This window comes from Colletotrichum graminicola (assembly GCF_000149035.1).
Source record: "Colletotrichum graminicola M1.001 genomic scaffold supercont1.12, whole genome shotgun sequence".
Lineage (NCBI taxonomy): Eukaryota > Fungi > Ascomycota > Sordariomycetes > Glomerellales > Glomerellaceae > Colletotrichum > Colletotrichum graminicola.
Genome location: NW_007361016.1, coordinates 259,439 through 277,359, shown reverse-complemented (window position 1 = coordinate 277,359; position 17,921 = coordinate 259,439). Strand labels below are relative to the sequence as shown.

The following is a 17,921-nucleotide window of genomic DNA, read 5'->3' as shown; positions in this document are numbered from 1 at the left end:
TCTTTCTCTCTCCCTCTCACACCACTGCCACCGTCAACTTGCGTTCGTCGGTGTGCGCAAACACCTCCGGATTTTGGTCGCTCCTATCAATTGTGCGACCTATCAGTCCCAATTGGCAGCAAGAACCTAGGGGGGTGCAAATCCGAGGACGATTCTCGGCTCTGAGACGTGTTCAGGGACTTGCATGACATATCAAGCGCCCTTGCGAACCGCCAACCTGGCTGGCGAGCGACCAATGCCGTCGTGCAGACGGTCTGTATCCGCCATGCACTTATTCGCTCCAGGCGCCCGAGACGAGATGTGCGTACTTTGAAGCAATGCACCAGCCAGATAGGCATACGTCTGGTTTTGCTCTCAGCTCTGGTCAGTGTTTTGTTGGTCCGTTCTCCCCTCAAGTGGCCGCATGCCTGGGCCCCGGTCTTGCCCACAGTCTTCCCAGCGCGGCAGCGGCAGCGGACGCGGACCCCTCGGACGAGCTATCACCGACCGCCGACCCCGCGCCCCACAGTTCTCGTGCCCCTCCATCCCCGCTGCAGGAGCAGTGTTGCCCCTCGCAGAACGTCATGCATCCCGTGAATGAATGGCGTCCGAATTTGCGGGTTTCTAGTAGAACTAGGACGCTGGTCTCCATCGGACAACTTATTTCTCTCGTACTTCCCGCAACACTGGAAAACCCCTGCCGAAAGCCTCGTATCGTACGTCTTACCGAACCGCAAGACCTACACCATGTCTGCTCAACTAGACATCGCGGCCACCAGGGCCAAGTTCCCGGCTCTAGCTCTGGATCAAGTCTTCTTCGACAACGCAGGCGGAAGCCAGACACTAGGCACCGTTATTGACTCGTGCGTCCTTTTGTCATCGTAATCCGAGTGCAACACCCCCCCGCTCACACTCGCCAGCATCCGGGACTATCTGTCTCAGACCAACGTTCAGCTGGGCGCCTCATACAGGGTCGGCCAGCAGGCAACGGCCGCGTACGGTGAGGGATATCAGGCCGGCGCAAAATTCATCAATGCATCCCCTGATGAAGTCGGTAGGAACCAATACTTCAGCGTCACCCCTGAGGTGAACGGCTCACTGACATCAGCGCCAGTCGTCGGTGCCTCTACGACCCAGCTTTTCCGTAACCTTGCCCATGCCCTCGCTTTTGATAAAGGTGACGAAATTATTGTTTCCGCAGTCGACCATGAGGCCAATATCGCTTCTTGGCTCGACCTCGCCTCGCGCCAAGGCCTCACTGTGAAATGGTGGAAGCCCGCCGGCGCGCCTAACCCGAAACTCACCGTCGAGAACCTCGAGCCCCTGCTCTCGGAAAAGACCCGTCTCGTGGCCTTCACACACGCCAGCAACATCCTCGGTACGATCCATGACGTTGCTGCCATCGCCGCCGCCGTCCACAAGGAGACGCCAAAGGGCCTCGTGTGCGTTGACGGTGTGGCCTACGCCCCGCACCGGCCCCTGGACGTACAGGCACTCGGCGTTGACTTTTACGCATTCAGCTTTTATAAAGTCTATGGCCCACACACGGCGATGCTATACGCCAGCCGCTCCGTGCAGGACCGGCACATGCGCTCGCTGGGCCATTTCTTCAACCCGTCCGGCTCGCTCGAGGGTAAGCTTGGACTCGCCGGAGGCAGCTACGAGCTCGTCTCGGCCGTGCCGCGGGTGCTCGAGTACCTCGGCACGCCCGATTCCGAGGAGTGGAAGTACAAGGTTGAGCAGGAGAGGCTGCTGCAGTTGACGCTACTCCAGTACCTCAATGGCCGCGACGATGTGACGGTGTACGGCGAGACGGATGCCGGAACGGAGCGCCGAGTACCAACCATCAGCTTCAGGGTAAAGGGGTGGGGCGCCAAGGAGCTTGTCGCAGCCGTGGAAAAGGACACCGACTTTGGCTTCCGATGGGGCCACTTTTACTCCTACCGCCTCATCAAGGAAATCCTGGGCCTCGACCCCGCGGATGGGATTGTGAGAGTCAGCATGGTGCATTACAATAGCCGTAAGCCGGCAAGACCCGCTCCCCCCTTCTCGAACCTACTAGTGATACTGATTCTTTCCAGTTGATGAAATCAAGAGCTTCGTGGCAGCCTTGGACGAGGCACTGCGAACAAAGGAGTAACATGGTAAAATACGTTTGAGATTAGGATTAGAAAGATCAACAACTCCAGCCTACCATTGGAAGGTTGCTGTCCGGCTGATATCTATGTACGCTAAATATAAAACCCAGGGCTCCATTGCTTTTCCCTTGTAACAAGAACGAACAAGAACTGCAACTACGCAAGGAAGGAAAAAAAAAAAAGGTCATAAAAACGTGGCCGTAAACAAGGCGTCTGAAGGCATGCCTCAGAGTTTGCCGTTCTTCTTCTCGACGGCTTCCCTCAGAATTGAGATGACTGCTGCGGGGTCCTGTGCGCCAAAAACAGCGCTACCCGCGACGATCACATTGGCACCCGCATCAGCGGCCTGATGGACGGTGGACCCCGTCAGTCCGCCGTCGACCTCAATGTTGAGCTCAGGGTACTTTTCGCGCAGGGCCTGGACCTTGGGCAGCTGCGAGGCCATGAACTTCTGGCCGCCGAATCCGGGCTCGACTGTCATGATAAGAACCATCTGTGGAGATACCCCTGTCAGTCTAATGCGTGTTCGCGCAGACCCCGTTTTCTTTTTTGCTGTGACAGGACCTTGTAAAACCGGACTGTGGGATGGGAAAACACTCACGTCTGGCCTCTCGAGAGGGTCTTCGCTCTCAAGGAGCTCCCACACTACGTCGACGGACGTTGCAGGCTTAATGGCAACACCGGCCAGCATACCTTGTTCGTGAATAAAGCGAGTAAGCGCGCGGGGGTTCGTCTTTCCGTTGGATTGGACCTCTGGGTTATCGGAGTCGGAGGAGAAGGCGGCCTCGTAGTGAAAGCAATACAGGTTTGCCCCGGCGTCCTTCATGCCTTTTACCCATTTCTTGGGCTGGATAGGCGACATGCGTTAGCCGGACTGCATTTCTGTGCAGGACAGCGCACAACTGGGTATGTTGCCACCCAATTGCGTTTGCTAGGAGGGGAATGGGTATTCTTACCTCGGAAACCATCATGTGACAATCGAAAGTGCCCTTGCCCCATGCCTCGATGGGCTTCTCAACATGGCCTCTAATCTTAGCGACGACGCCAGGCCCCCATGAAATGTTGGGAACAAAGTGGCCGTCCCTAAAGTGACAGGATGATTAGCTTTACTTCTTTGGAAAAGTGAGAGCTGGTCGCAAGGTGCTCGTGTGCTTATTTTTCATGGCGGCGGGGTATCTGTACATAATGTCGACGTGAAGCCAATCAGCTCCTTGCTCAATGGTTTTGGAGCAGTCATGGCCAAAGTTGCCAAAATCGGCTGCGAGAATCGAAGGTGCTACGATTGCCTTGGGTGCCATTTTGTCAACCGCGAGCAGGTGGTTTGTGGTAAAGGGTAGAGAGTTGGGAGTGGAAGGGAGGGGAGGAGGGAGGTGTGCGTGGGTGCGGGTTATGTCGCGGGTGTGTCTGGTTTTTGTTCGTGGGCAGACAACGGCACCGCCCTTCGGCGTTTGTGAAATGGTTGGAGGGTACACGATCGGACATGCGGCCGGAAGCTGTGGTAAGCTATGGACCCTGAACCACGAGAGCTCTCTCCCGGTGGGGTTTCTGTTGGGATCCTCCCACACTGGAGATTCTAGAATCACTAACCATTGAGGGGTTTACGTTTGGGTGTGGGGTGACGCACCCCCGCCGAGCAGTGGGCACGTACCGCCCGTATGTTAAGCTCCGGAGTATGGATAGGTACATTAGGTATTTTAGGTGCCTTTCTGGGTACGTATCTGTATAACCCCCACTTTTAGCATTGTGCCGGCGGAAAACGAGATATGGAGCCGACCCCTGACGTTACAAGAGTGTCATGATGCGCCTCGGGTGATTTTCCGCCGCAAGGGCTTGCTCGTCAGATGGTCACACACATGCCGTAGGTCTCTGCCATGCGTCACCTTGTTGGCAATACCGGGCCACCAAGAGAAGCAGCCCACGATGTCTATTCGTGGTGTTGAGTCTTGGCCCACAGTCATAACGTTTCAATGGGGAAATCACTGGGCTCGACCATCATCTCGTCACTTGTCTGGATGAGGTTTTGTGGAATAGCCAAGGTAGATACATAATGGTTTTTAGGCCGAGAGCGATGGCCGATTAAACAACATGCAAGGGGAGAGAAAAAAAAGACTCCCGGTCCACTCTGAACTGCCTGAGCAATGCTTGTCCCCGTTTATACTTACAAAACAGCCCCTCGCGAGGCACCGATAGCCATACTGGTCGCCATAGAAACACATTCAGTTCTCAAAGCTGTACTTAAGCCAGCCACCCAGTGCCTTCAGACTCTCCCATCGGACGTTCTCGTCGGCTTCTCCCATTAGCTCCATGATTCTTGTTTTCAGCCCGAGCTTCTCCAACTGATATCGCTTTTCGGGCACCTCCTTAACCAATGCCCCAACGTCGTTGCAAGCAATCGCCAAGACGGCCTTGTCGTTCTCCCACGGCTTCTTCATGATCTCGGCTAGCTTACGGGTGATTGCTCCGTTCTCGTACTCCAGGATCTTGCGCGCATTCTCGGCCCAGAATACCTGGCTTCTGTGAGGCGGTGACCAGCGGAGGTGGCCGGACTCGACCTCGGCAACGTATTCGTCAAATGTGGTCTTTGTCTTGGTGTACTCCTCAAGGAGATCCTTCAGTTGCTGGGCGTCCTCAAGTAGGTCAGGGTCGGTTAAGTGGCGGCCGCTTAGGTTCTCAAGGAGCGAGGGCAGCCGCGCAAGCACCGCCGTCGGGAGCAGAGATTTCTGGTTGTTGCTGAGTAGGTTGAAGAGCGTCGAAACAACCAACCTAGTCGTCTTTTCTTTCGGGGACAGACGTAGGAGCTGGGTGTACAACAGAACAATGTCGTATTCGCTGTCACAGAGTTAGCTTTCAGATGATCTGCAAATGGGCTTGGACGTACTCGTTCAATTCGTCGCCGATTTGTTCGGCCTCAAAGCTCATTTGCCAAATCACCAGCAGCACATGGTACAGCAACTGCAGACCAACACCACCGCCGAGCGAACCCTCAAAGCCTGGTGCTCTTGTGGGCGCAGTGCCACTCCATATGCTTGCCGATGAGCTGCCATTGCTTCCAATACCGGCCGCTGTTCTGAGAATCTCAATGAGAGGCGCAATTGTCTCACTCCTTTGGTTCCAGAACTGCTGTCTAGAGGCATGCCCGTAGAGGATGGAGGAGTACTCCTGGACGGCAATATCCTGGAGGCCAGCATCGGAGCTCTTCGCGAGGCCAGATAGGTATGAGAGAAGTACGGGGATGGCATTCTTGGTTGCCTGCGACTCGTCTCCCGCGAGCGACATGAGCTTGGTCAAAGCCGTCGAGGTGAGCAGTGGGATCGGATCCTCGGTGTTGTTGGAGTGGGCGAGCAAGGGTAGGAAGTGTTTGTAGGGGTCGCTGCTCTTGAAGATGGCCTTGGAGAGCGATGGTACACCTATAGGTTGGAGATAGTGGCATTAGTTGGCGGTTTCAAAAGAACGGCTAAACCTCAACGTCGATACATATCAATTAGAGGCGCGAGGCGAAAGAGTAAAAGGTTCACAGGAATTGCCTCCAAAGCGATGAGTTTGGCTAGGAGAAAGGTGCAGAACATACTGGGCAAGAGGTCGGCCAGGAGGACGAGAATGTACTGAACGATTTTGGCCTGCTTCCCCGCAGACTCGAGCACGGAGGGCTTCCCCGGTTCGCCCACAAAGAGGGAGCGGTAGCCATCGAGGTCTCCTTCTACGATTTCCTTCCTCGCCTCGGGCTTCTTCGCCTTGTCAACGGCACGGATTCGGGCCAGGTGGTCCTCAGTGATGGTGCCTGCTCGAACAGCGCCATCCCAGGGGATTGGCCGCTGGCGGATGTTGTCCTGCAGCGAGCCCAGATACGTGGGGGTATCGAGCGACATGGCGGGCGAGTCGAGGGAACGTAGAGACCCAGGCGACTTCAATTTGAGATGGACCTGCGTCACCGACGGTTGTGCTGTTGAGAAAACGGAAAGAGGGGATGGATTCGGCGTGCTGAGGGTCGCAGGTGGTTCGCGGCTGCAAACTGTCTGTGACGAACGTAATGCTCTCAAGCCGCAGCCGCAGCCGCGCCTGCCCAGTTTTTGGGACAGTTCCCTGCTCCAAGTCACTGTATCAGGTTGAAGGCACTTGATTGGCTTGGGGTCCAGTTCTCCATCAGCCACAGGCCAAAGCTATGTGTGTCCCACCACAGCTTGCCTGTGGCCAATGAAGACGACCTGCTGCAAACGTGATTGTGGCGGTGCACTCGGACCATTTACCTTCTGCTAGGTAGGTCCTCCGGTCTCGAAACGGCATAGCGGCGACCCATTCTGCCCCGGTCTCCAACCACTCGATTTTCTCGAAGGTAGTTGTCGACGATACCTACTCGGTTCGCGATATGGAGCCAGAGCTGGCTGCTCCTCATTCGTTTGCTCTGCACGAGTTGCCGATGTTCGAAACCGGCTCGCTAGCCTACGCTATATGCAAGGCACGAGTCCTTTGAACATCACATCGCGGAGGGCGTCGTTAGCCAGGGCCTCACCGTCACTTCGTGATGGGTCGTGGGCTCCTAGCCTGCTGGCATGGCTTCCGTCAGTCGGCCACGTCAAAAGTTCCGGAACCCACGGACTGGTACCTGCTGAGATGTCATCACAACGTAGTGTAAGGAATTAAGACAGTCGGAGCGCGACAGCTGTCATCGCGTCAAGAGTTTGCCTTATATCATCAGAGAATGCAGTTCATCCCGCCCCTGTTGTGTGAGAGTCAAGACTAGTCTCATGGCCAGGATGCAAATGAGCACGATCCCATTGAGGAAGCTTCATGATGGGATGGCCAAGCGTAGGTGGCCAATGACTACTGCGTAGTATGCAAGAGATCAAAAAGAGTAAAGAAAGTACACGGAGACAAGGCAAACAAGCATACATACGGATACTCCGTGCATACACACGCACTCTCTCTCTCTCTCTCTATCCGTACACTTCATACACTAGGTAGGTCGAGTAGCCTAAACAGGCTTTCTCTGCCTATCGATTGTCGTCCAGTGGACGGACCGACCCCTGCAGGTAAACATGTGGAAACGAGGCGCTCTGGGCCGGGCCAGTCACAAAAGCGAAAGTGACCCGTCTGCCAGCTCACGCAGGCATCCCCCCGCACCGGGCCACTCATAACGCTCTGTCTTCCGGGTGTCTTGGTCTCCCGGTACAGGGAACCACCTTTCGGCGCCCGATCTTCAGGAACCAAAGCAGAAAACCGCAGCAACAATGATGGAATCGCGCAATCGAGACGTATCTTCACAGTCCCCTTGTCAAGGATTGGCAAGCTAGCAGACTACCAAGTGAAGCTAGATCCCTGCGAAACATTGCATTAATCGAGGGTAGTACTGTGGGATTGTCTGTGTGGGTGCGGCTGTACCTGTGTAGTGACAGCGGCAGCAAAATTAAGAGGTTGGACTCGGACGAAGAGGGGAGGTTGGGAACCGATCCGCGAGGGGAGGGGAAAAGAAAGAAAAAAAAAGGACTGCCTCTCTGCCCAAACCAAGTAATACGACACTCCCACTTCGTCCGCACACTCTCTCTTAAACCAAACCTACCTGCAGATTTCGTTACTTCTTCTGATTTCTTGGTTCTTCTTCCCCTCCCCATCTATCTACACCCAAGGACCCTACATCATCCCAACAATTCGGCCATTGCCGACACCTACACTAACAGGCTAGGTCGGCCAGCACACGCACACTCATACGACCATTACCGCCTGACACTCGTCTTTATTTTTCCCGCTGACCATTAATACCTCATTGTTTTTGCTACAACACGAAACCGCATTCCTCTCGCTCCTTCTCTTTCTCACTAGGAGACGTTTGCGAGGCTACGAGACAGCTCATTCCACGGCAGCTTCCCATTGAGCTGACCCACCAGACAAGTGTGGGCGAGAGCTCACTTACAATCCCTACCTCGCCGTACTTTCGGCTTCCTCACATTCCTGGATCTCGACATGAGCCGGCGCAAGCACTCGGTTGCAGCCCCTCTGGTCGCCGGTTTCCTGCTGCTGGCGTCCGCACCCACACTGGTTTCCGCCCACCCTTACCCTCTGCAAAATGTGGCCAACAACCTATTTTATGAACTTGGAGACAAGTTCATGAAGCGCGACTGCGTCCAGCGTTGCGGTGTTGACTCTCAATACTGCTGCGGCTCTGGCGAACAGTGCTACACAGTCAACAATATCGCTGGCTGCAGCACCATCAACGGCGGTGGGGGCTATGGCATCTTCACCACAACTTGGACCGAGACCAACACCTTCACCAGCACTATCACAACAGATTGGCCTGCAACAACAAAGGCCGGAGGAGGAGGGGCTGGAGGCACGTGTGTCCCACAGCACGAAGGAGAGACGGCATGCGGCAGCATTTGCTGCGCCGTCTATCAGTACTGTGCCTACGAAGGGCAATGCGCCCAGCGAGCTGGCTGGGGTGGGGGTATCACCACCGTTACTTCTGGAGGCGTAACAATCACTACTCAATTCTCGGCCCCCTATCGCATCACAAGCACCGCAGCCACAGGAACCTTTGCATCGGCAACCGCGACTGGAACCGGAACCGTTGTGCCCGTCACCGACGAGGGTACCGGCGGAGGTTTGAGCGGCGGGGCAATCGCGGGTATTGTTATCGGCACTCTCGCTGGCCTTGGTCTGCTCATGCTGCTCTGCTTTTGCTGCATCGCCCGCGGTCTTTGGGGCCTCATCTTTGGCGGCAAGAAGAAGAAGGAGCACAGCCGTGAGCGGGTCGAGGTCGTCGAAGAAAGATACTCGCGCCACGGCAGCCGTATGCCCTCGGCCCACTCCCACCGCCCCTCGCACACCGGCTGGTTCGCGGGCGGCGGTCGTCCCGCACCCGCTGCGCGCCGCAATGAGGAGAAGAAGGAGGGCGCCAAGTGGTTGGGCCTGGGTGCCGCCGCCGCGACGTTGCTGGCGCTGCTGAACGTTAAGAAGGACAAGCCAGCGCGCAAGCCGCGGTCGAGCTACACGGATTCGTACTACTCGTACACGGGGACAAGTCCCAGTGAGTCTTCATCGGATTCTCGGACTCGATCGGATCTGACGTCCTACCTAGGCAGCTCCAGCTCGGGTGGAAGAACTCACCGAACCGGCCAAACACGCGGTACCCGCACGACACGCCACTCACGGAGGTAGCGAAGCATCCTTCTCTCGGAGGTCTTCTCGGCCTCGAAACATTGCATAGGTATTCGGCCGCTTTCTTTATTAGGCTTCGCGGAAGCCAAGAACATGCTTCGACACGTATATAAATTGGTATTGCCTTTCCTTGCTCTTCTTTATTTTGGCGTTGCGGAGATGGTTCATATGAATCTCTGTCTTGATTCCTGACGACTCGGGAGACGGGACATAACGCCGTACGAGAGACAAACAGTGGAATTCGGCGACGATGAGAGAACGAAAGATTGATTGAACGAGAAAAATGACAATGTTGGGGTGGACAAGGTCAAAAAGGAGGAGCTGTAGCTACCTAGCTTGGAGACGGCACCGATGAGGAGTGTCTTGGGGAGGTGGAACATCTCTTTGGATACTGAGCGTTTTCCTGCCTTTTCTTGTTCTTTTTTCCTATGGTGTGGCTCTCTCTCTCTCTCTTCTTGGCAAGCATTACACAACGCAGCCTAGCCTCCCCGCATAGCATGTACGATGTCCAGAATGTTTTGATGGCATAGACGAAATTTTGGTGGGCAAGAGTCTCGGAAGCAGCTTCCAGAACCGCCTGTAATGCAAGGAATGAAACAAATATATCTAGTCAAGTCAATCATGTTCTTGAACTGTTACGTAGGTAATATTGGCTTAAGCATGCTCGTGGTACGGCTCTCCTGCGGCCCAAGTCTATTGGAAGAACCAAAAGTCGGGATGAACGTACCGCGCCCGCGAAACCGGTGCGGTGCGGTGCGATCTCTTGTTTGGCTCGGGTGCATGGAACAAATTAAGACTTCCATGCACGTACTGTATGCGCCCGTTGCCGTGCCCCTCCCTGCTGGGAATACGGTTTGAGGATTCGAAAGCGGCTCTGCTGCACGGCAGGCATTCCGACTCTCTGTACGGTCCGAGTCGCTTGAGTAGGCCTATAACGCATCAGGAGTTGGGTACGACAACCGGACATCAAAGGATCATGGTCACAAAAACCAAAGTTGAAGTGAGGGCCATTGCCGAGTCAGCTGGACAATATTCGCTGCTACTGATGCACACCAGATTCAATCTTCCCTCTACAAGCCCACCAAGCTGATCACATAATCACGTTGCTAGATGCGGGAAACGGTATTTTTCTTGTTCATTTTTTTACGCTTGCGTGGGTATCAGTTCACCATGAAATGTCTTCAGGCAGGTAATAGTTGTCGTTAAGTGTTGAAGAGGGTAACATCCGCTTAGCGAAAGGGAGCTGGTAACGTCTTTCTTGACTTTTTGATGTGATTCGTACGGTAACCCTTGGGCTACACGATGCAAAAAAATGGAACCTGGCCACGCCTGTGTTGAGACCCAGAACCCAGTTTGCTCTTTTGGATAGTCCTCGGAAAAAAAAACAAGGCCATTTGACTTTTTTTGATTTCCCCGCTCCCCTCCATGCCCAGCTTCATTACATCAAGAATCCTTAATTTCTTGGAATTCCCGAGATACATTTAAGCGTCCTCCTCGATGTTGCCCTTCTCGGAGACGTACATGCCGTCCAAGAACTTACGGATATCCTTGTTGCGGACCTTGCAGATCTGCTGGATATCGGCGGCAGACTGGGAGACAGCCTCAAGAGAGTTGCCAGTGAGGACGAGCTCATCCTTCTGAGTGGTGGAGACGGCAACGTCAACACCCTCGCGCATGACGACGCGGCGAACGAGCTTCTCGCCGATGAAGTTACTAAGATACGTTAGTCGCCTGTTACATTCATGTTGTTACACCAAGAGGGCGAACATACCGGATCTCGACCTCCCACAGACCAGTCTCGGAGCTCTTGTCCAGGTTGACGTTGATGGGGAAATGGGCATAGACGTAGCGCATCTTGTACTTGAAGCCCTTGGTGACACCGACGATCAGGTTGTTGATGAGGGTGCGGACGGTACGGAGGGTAGCAACGTTCTTTCTTGAGCCGTGGTGGATCTCAATGTTGATGGTGCCCTTGACCGGCTGGGAGAAGTTGACGGCCAAGTGGGACAGGTCCTTCACGAGCTTGCCTGCAGACGGTGTCAGCCAACTCGGAATCGAGATTCTCTCGCCCTGAAGCGCATGGCACTCGGTATCGAGGTACCGCCAGTCACGACCCTAGGAGGGAGCGCAATGGTTGGAAAGGAGGGGAGACGTTGTACTTACCACGGGGGCCCTCGACAGTGACGACGCGGGACTTGATGTGAACCTTGACTGTTGGAGAATCCAAGTCAGCATGCATTCAATTGCCTGCCACTACTGCTCCTTTCGAGCTCATCCACAGTCTAAAACTTTTCAACCCAAAAACCCATGCCGCGTCGTCCGCCTCGAGCGCTCGCTGGTCCCCCAGTCTGCTCATGGTTTACAGCCTCAGACCGAGGTCATTAGGACCGAAACAGAGAGAAAGAGGAGGCCGAGGCCCGAAAAGCGAATGGCGACACGAGGTGTTATAGTATCCCAAAGTTCAGAATTCGGCGGAGCTCGCAGGGGGCCGCATCGTGATTGACGAGTGGGCGTGGAATTTCTCGGTGTGTTGTGTGCTTAATCGCTGCGTGTGCTAACGACGTCGGCTTTGCTTTTCACGTACCATCCTGAGGGACCGTCAGGCTCTCCTGGGAGTGAATGTATCTCATCTTGACGTCGGGGGGGAGGAGGGTTGTCGACTGGGCGATCTACTGGGCGACGGGTCTGTTTCGTTGGGCGATGGACAACTTTTTCTCGAAGGCCAGAGGACGAACTTTTCGAGCTCGCTCAGAGTTGCGATGGAGAGCGCAGCGGTGCGCCGAATGATGGGGGTTTGCAAGCCCTGTGTGGTCTGTGCGCTTGGTGTCGAAAGCGGTAGGCGGTGGAAAGGGCTACTAAACCACCATCTTGACTCTGACTCAGTCAAGCCACATCGGCCCTCCAGCTAGCCACCCTGTGGCTGGTACATGGGTGCCTATCTCACGTGTAGATTCTAGCCAATGAGAGTGGTCATTTCTGACAGCTCCAATTGTCCGCCCACCTTGATTGATAGCTGGCTCGGCGCAATCCAGCAAGCAGCTCAGAGGGAGATATACGTCAGCCACAAAGCTCTCCAACTCCCCTGACTTCCGATACCAACCGCTCTAATATACGCCCCCATCACCAGCCTCCGGCCCACGACCGGACAATCTGCAGCTGGAACGACGTCCGCTCCTTCTCTCCGAACCGGTACGAACACCTTTCGCGCGCGCGAGAGATCCGGGCATCCCCGCATACGCCAAGATGTCGTACTTCTTCTCGACCCCCGTCGACATCGACATCGTGTTGGAAGATGCTGATGAGCGGTCTATGGTGGACGTCAAGCTTGACAAGAACCGCCGCGAAAAGGCGCCGCTGTACATGGATGGCGAGAGCGTCAAGGGCGCCGTCACCATCAGACCTAAGGACGGCAAGCGGCTAGAGCATACGGGCATTAAAGTCCAGTTCATTGGCACGATAGGTAAGTTGTCGAACCACTACCGTCTTCGCGTAACCAAGTCGAAGGCCCTTTCCCCTCTCACCTGACGCTGACCACAACGTTTAGAGATGTTCTTCGACCGCGGAAACCACTACGAATTCCTTTCGCTCGTCCAGGAGCTCGCCGCCCCTGGCGAGCTACAACACCCGCAGACGTTCGACTTTAACTTCAAAAACGTCGAGAAGCAGTACGAGTCGTACAATGGCATCAACGTCAAGCTGCGCTACTTTGTCCGCGTCACCGTGTCCCGCCGCATGGCCGACGTCATTCGCGAAAAGGACATCTGGGTCTACTCGTACCGCATACCCCCCGAGATGAACTCGTCCATCAAGATGGACGTTGGTATCGAGGACTGCCTGCACATCGAGTTCGAGTACTCCAAGTCAAAGTATCACCTCAAGGACGTCATCGTCGGTCGCATATACTTCTTGCTGGTCCGCCTCAAGATCAAGCACATGGAGCTGTCCATCATCCGGAGAGAGACGACGGGCGCGGCACCGAACCAATATAACGAGAGCGAGACGCTGGTGCGGTTCGAGGTAGGCTCCCCGGTTCGGCCTTCTAGAATGCGCTTGATACTGACTGTCCGGGCAGATTATGGACGGCTCGCCTTCGAGAGGAGAGACCATTCCCATCCGCCTCTTCCTTGGCGGTTTCGACCTGACCCCAACATTCCGGGATGTGAACAAGAAGTTCTCGACTCGGTACTACCTCAGTCTGGTGCTCATCGACGAAGGTCAGGAACCCTCCCCTCCCTACCGACGCTGCCCATTTCATCTTGTCAAACCATGCTAACAACAAGACGGGTCAGACGCACGGAGGTATTTCAAGCAATCGGAAATCATCCTCTACCGCCAAGCCCCAGATGCGGTCGCCGGTCCCAACATGATTATGGCCGCCGCCCCGGAGAACCCCAAGCTCATGGGCCCTCCTCCCGTTCAGGCATAGATACCTCTGAAAGTGGATGGCGTGGTTTATAAGTAATGTGCCGTGCTTCTTGTTGTTGATGATGATGATACAGGGGTTCTGGGGAGCTGTCATGATAGGTAGTCTTCGTCCAGTCGGTCACGCGCAGTTTTAGCATAAGGTCACGGCGTTTTGGGGTAAAGACAGAGCTGGGTCTGCTGGACTGATACGAAAAAATATGAGATTTATTCTGCCCTTCCACCGCGGAACCTATAAGCAAACAAAGTCAAAGCCCAATCCATGCAGTTCGTGAGGTATCTGGTGTCCAGGATCATTCTTTGTGTCCGGGATCATGTCAATTACTTGTACAGCTCTTTTTCCTTTTCGTTCTTTTCTTGTCTTTCGTTGGTATCCTCGCCTGGCAGGCTCCTTGACACTACTACAAAATATCCATGACATCGTCCGCCTCAAACCCGAACTGGTTGTTCTGAATGGCGGCGATCCTGTCCAGCTCGTCCTGGTACTGCTTCCGCAAGTCGGTCAATGTGACGACCTTGCGTTTGCCTTGGAAGTTCGTGGTCTCTCTCGAGTTGGGCGGGGGCAGCTCCTCCGAAAAGATCCACGCCTGCTTGGCGTCGACGCAGCTCAGGGCGTTGATGAGTAACAGGTACTGCTTGGTCACGGGCGTGTCAAGAATATCCTCGCCAATCAATTTGTCGCCCTCGCCGGCATGCTGTAGTTTCTGGATACGGTCGAGCAGCACGGTAGCGGCCCCGCGGTAGTCGTTGTGCTTGATCCTCCACGAGTAGAGAATCTGGTGGTACGGAATGCCGCTGAGGACGTCCATTGTTGATTTGCACCTCTGGGCCAGGATCTCGTCGATCGAGTCCTGCAGGCCGGGAAACGGCAGTGACATGAGTTCGCTGTTGTGGTAGGATTCACACACCTTGTCAACCAGCTTGCGGAGGGACGAGAGCTGCATAGCCTTGTCCTTCATGGCCAGAAGACTTGCGTGGGCGACATCGAAGCGTGAGAGCACTGTCGCTGCGTTGAATTGGCGGCTGAGCATCTCGCTCCTGACTACCGCAGCTTCGGGGCTGGCGTGGGAATATTGAATGGCAAGGCCAGCAAACTCGATGACGAAGGAGTAGGCCTTGGCTTTCTCGAAGAGAGCTACAATATGGCAGTGGTACCGAGCTGGTCCCTTGTTGAGCAGGTTCCACTCGGTGTCATCTAAGAGGCCGCTGCTGTGTCGGTCGACATCGACATCCTTGACGCCTATATCGCATGTCAGCAAGGCTTCAAGGTATAGAGAAGGTCGGACTTACTCATGCCAATCGCCGCTTTGCGAAAATGGAAGGCGGCTTGGGCAAAGTCCTTCAAAGCGAGGAAGACGCGGCCCTGGATGTAGATGGCGAAAGGTGTCTGGGTGCAATAAGGTGTGAGCTCCAGAGCAAGGTCAGCTCGCTCTCTTCTAATGAGGGAGCACTGAATCAGGGTGGGCGACACTTCGACGTCGCTGTTGGAGGCACAGAGATCTGTGACGATACCCGTTATGCTCGCCGCGAGGGGTTCGTTTCGATTGTCGCCGAAACCGAGAAGGTGACCCACGTTGCCTTCCAGCGCAGTGACCGTCTGAGACTCGTCGCCCGATCGCTTGGAGGCACTAGGCGAACCAGAGAATGAACCATTGCGCTCGTGCTTGTTGCCGAGGGGAACAGTGATCTCGGTCTTGGATAGCCAGCGGAGCAGCTCTAACCGGCGAAGGGACTCAAGAAATTGTCTGAATACGGCGCCAACGTCGAGTCGCTTGGAAAGCATGTCTTCTTCCTGCTCCCAGTCGAACTCCATGTGCACCAACAACAAAATCTGGCTGAAGATGATCGTCCACTGCAGGTCAATCGTCTCCTGAACGGCCTTGACAATCAGTTTTCTTCCAAAATCCGTCAGAGGTTGACGGGCTTTGCGGCTGCCGGAGTCGTCTGTGGCCGCAACCAAGCCAGATAGGCTCTCGTACAGATCCATTGTGACGCCGGTGTAGTTCTGCCCCAGGCTCTCAACGACCTGTGCGCAGTCTTCTTCGCTTACGGTGCGCCATAGAGCGGTGGTATCGAACAGATATTGGATTCTTTCGTAATCCGTCCTAGGCGTCTCTTCGAATATTTCCGGTCGGAGTGCAGCCGTGCAGACTTGTTGGATGCTTTCGGAAATTGCCTCGAGGAAGCCAACTCCTGTAGCCACCAGGTTTGCCACCCTCTCAGTGCCCTCCTCCGGTTGCGAGAGGTTGTAGTACAGCCGCTCTAGTGAGCTACATTCTCTGACGGCAGATATGGCGTCCGCACAGACGACCCATGTCATATCGGAGTCCGCGTCGAGGACCAGAGAGACCGCTTCGCCACGCTGCTTGTCCAATTCGATGAGAAGGCGGTAGAACCTCCGCCATTGGGTCTCGCTGCTGGCTCGGAACTGCTCGTAATCCATGTCACCAGCCGAGTTCCGGTCCAAAGATGCTGTGGAGGCGAGTATGGAGCAGATTGACTCTGCCAAACCCTTTTGGCTTTTTGAGCTTCCGCTCTCCTTCTGTGAGTAAAGTCCCTTTTCGTAGATGGACAGGGCTGTTTCAAGGGTGGCTTTTGTGAAGCGGCCAGGCGCAAGGATAAGTTCCAACCACTTTTCGGTCGGGTCGGTTGGATCAGACGGTCCAGAAGTTGGTGCTGTTGGGTAGCTGGTATCAATGTGAACCGACACCCACCCACTTTCCCAAGACTCGGCGATGCTGTCCCTGTTGAGGTCAAGCTCCTGAACCCTGTACGTCATGTTGTTCTTCCACAGCGTCCACAACTGGATCCCGCCATCGGCAAGATTTGAGAGGACAAAGTCCGCCAAGGTCCAGACATCTGACAGAGATGGCGACGAGGGGACAAGCGTTGTGTCTGGAAAGGCGTCTTCTACGTAGACGGTGTCACTATCGCGGGCCTTGATGTTCCAGAACTTGAACTCTCCAGCTCCAATGGGCGAGTATGTAGCACACATCCGGTTGCCTGTGCCGTCGCCAACCACCTGCAGAAGATTTGCTTGCGTCGGCTCAATCTGCCACTTGCCGACCTCCTGAGGGTTGCGGTCGGCGTTGAGAATGTCTCCAGTGAACAGGATCTGACCGGTCCGCAAGTTCCAGATGCGCATGCGGTGGTCTAGACAGATTGTGAAGAGAAATGCCGCATCATCGAGGCCGAGATCCGTCACCTGTATCGACGTCGCTGCGCTTGCTTCCATGTGAATGTTACGGTATCGGATGGTGTGGTTCTGTTTGAAGGGAAGGTAGCTGCGAATGCCTTGAGCCCAGCCTTGAGAGTTGTAGATGGTCTCTTTCCACGGGTTGCTCGTCGCTAAAAAAGGTCAATCACGAGCTCGATTATAGGGGGGAAGGAAGACCTACAATCCTGGGTCTTATTCCGGTCCAACCGCACCAGCCCTCCGTCGTGTAAAGATATGACGACCTGGTCGGTGCTCGCAGCGACCATGCGGTGCGGGTGCTTGAAACCGAAAACCTTTGGCTGGTAGACCTTGCAAGCGTCACCCGGGCCGGCCTCGATTGCGGAGCGCTTCCTGAAGAAGTCGGGTCGTAGGGTGAAGGAGTATAGGGAGTTGGACTCGTCGAGCACGAACATGGACAGAGCATCGTGTTCTCGGGGATCAGCGAAGGCTACGCATGACGACTGGATCGGCACTGTGAATCTGAAGTTGAGGATGAGAGGTGCATCGACGACCTTCTCCTGGCGGCAGGTGTCGACAACACGGAGGCTCAGAACCAGGCCGTCCTCCAGCAATCTCCACAGGAAACTGCGCGGTGCGGCGTGCCATTTGCGGTGGTAGACCGACGAGGCAGGCGCCAAGCTCTTCAGACGAAAGGTAACCTCATCTTCGCTAACGTTTTTGTCGCCGTTCGTGAGCTTGCGGTTCGCGCCCCTACCGTTCGACGTCAGCGAGGGGACACGGATATTGACGATGGACGAGGCGGAGGCCGGTTCGAGATTGAGACGAGTCTCTCGGTAGAGGTATTGAGTGTCTACGGAATCCATTGCGATTGCAACCCTAGCCTGTGGAAAGCCTCTAACGCCGTCGAAGAAAGGGAAGAGGCCGCAGGAATGGCGGGTCAGGCTCGGCGCATTAAGCAGTATTGCGACAGCAAAAGTTCGTCGCGATTCGAGTTGATGGAATTTCCAGTTGAAGACTCCAACGCGCTGGTGGGGCTAATCCCAATACAGCAACCA

General features: G+C 55.1%; 7 protein-coding genes across 7 annotated transcripts; 3 read left to right on the top strand and 4 right to left on the bottom strand.

Moving 5' to 3' along the window:
- Nucleotides 1-726: 726 nt before the first annotated feature.
- On the top strand, nucleotides 727-2,119 carry GLRG_03904 (aminotransferase class-V; the record flags this gene model as incomplete). The annotated part of the gene is made up of 4 exons (XM_008094589.1): nucleotides 727-842; nucleotides 900-1,033; nucleotides 1,094-1,999; nucleotides 2,061-2,119. 4 exons carry the CDS (start codon nucleotides 727-729, stop codon nucleotides 2,117-2,119), a joined length of 1,215 nt encoding a protein of 404 aa, XP_008092780.1.
- Nucleotides 2,120-2,343: 224 nt separating this feature from the next.
- On the bottom strand, nucleotides 2,344-3,415 carry GLRG_03903 (ribulose-phosphate 3 epimerase; the record flags this gene model as incomplete). Its single annotated transcript, XM_008094588.1, has 4 exons — nucleotides 2,344-2,610; nucleotides 2,719-2,964; nucleotides 3,074-3,200; nucleotides 3,300-3,415. 4 exons carry the CDS (start codon nucleotides 3,413-3,415, stop codon nucleotides 2,344-2,346), a joined length of 756 nt encoding a protein of 251 aa, XP_008092779.1.
- Nucleotides 3,416-4,333: 918 nt separating this feature from the next.
- Nucleotides 4,334-5,983, bottom strand: GLRG_03902 (V-ATPase subunit H; the record flags this gene model as incomplete). The annotated part of the gene is made up of 3 exons (XM_008094587.1): nucleotides 4,334-4,946; nucleotides 4,996-5,524; nucleotides 5,686-5,983. 3 exons carry the CDS (start codon nucleotides 5,981-5,983, stop codon nucleotides 4,334-4,336), a joined length of 1,440 nt encoding a protein of 479 aa, XP_008092778.1.
- A 2,089-nt stretch (nucleotides 5,984-8,072) lies between these two features.
- Nucleotides 8,073-9,266, top strand: GLRG_03901 (uncharacterized protein; the record flags this gene model as incomplete). The annotated part of the gene is made up of 1 exon (XM_008094586.1): nucleotides 8,073-9,266. One exon carries the CDS (start codon nucleotides 8,073-8,075, stop codon nucleotides 9,264-9,266), a length of 1,194 nt encoding a protein of 397 aa, XP_008092777.1.
- Nucleotides 9,267-10,747: 1,481 nt separating this feature from the next.
- GLRG_03900 (ribosomal protein L6) lies at nucleotides 10,748-11,896 on the bottom strand (the record flags this gene model as incomplete). The annotated part of the gene is made up of 4 exons (XM_008094585.1): nucleotides 10,748-10,979; nucleotides 11,038-11,293; nucleotides 11,430-11,477; nucleotides 11,851-11,896. 4 exons carry the CDS (start codon nucleotides 11,894-11,896, stop codon nucleotides 10,748-10,750), a joined length of 582 nt encoding a protein of 193 aa, XP_008092776.1.
- A 613-nt stretch (nucleotides 11,897-12,509) lies between these two features.
- GLRG_03899 (vacuolar protein sorting-associated protein 26) lies at nucleotides 12,510-13,692 on the top strand (the record flags this gene model as incomplete). The annotated part of the gene is made up of 4 exons (XM_008094584.1): nucleotides 12,510-12,726; nucleotides 12,811-13,283; nucleotides 13,339-13,480; nucleotides 13,556-13,692. The coding sequence occupies 4 exons, from the start codon at nucleotides 12,510-12,512 to the stop codon at nucleotides 13,690-13,692; spliced, it is 969 nt and encodes a 322-aa protein (XP_008092775.1).
- Nucleotides 13,693-14,089: 397 nt separating this feature from the next.
- On the bottom strand, nucleotides 14,090-17,729 carry GLRG_03898 (uncharacterized protein; the record flags this gene model as incomplete). The annotated part of the gene is made up of 3 exons (XM_008094583.1): nucleotides 14,090-14,928; nucleotides 14,979-17,036; nucleotides 17,087-17,729. 3 exons carry the CDS (start codon nucleotides 17,727-17,729, stop codon nucleotides 14,090-14,092), a joined length of 3,540 nt encoding a protein of 1,179 aa, XP_008092774.1.
- Nucleotides 17,730-17,921: the final 192 nt, after the last annotated feature.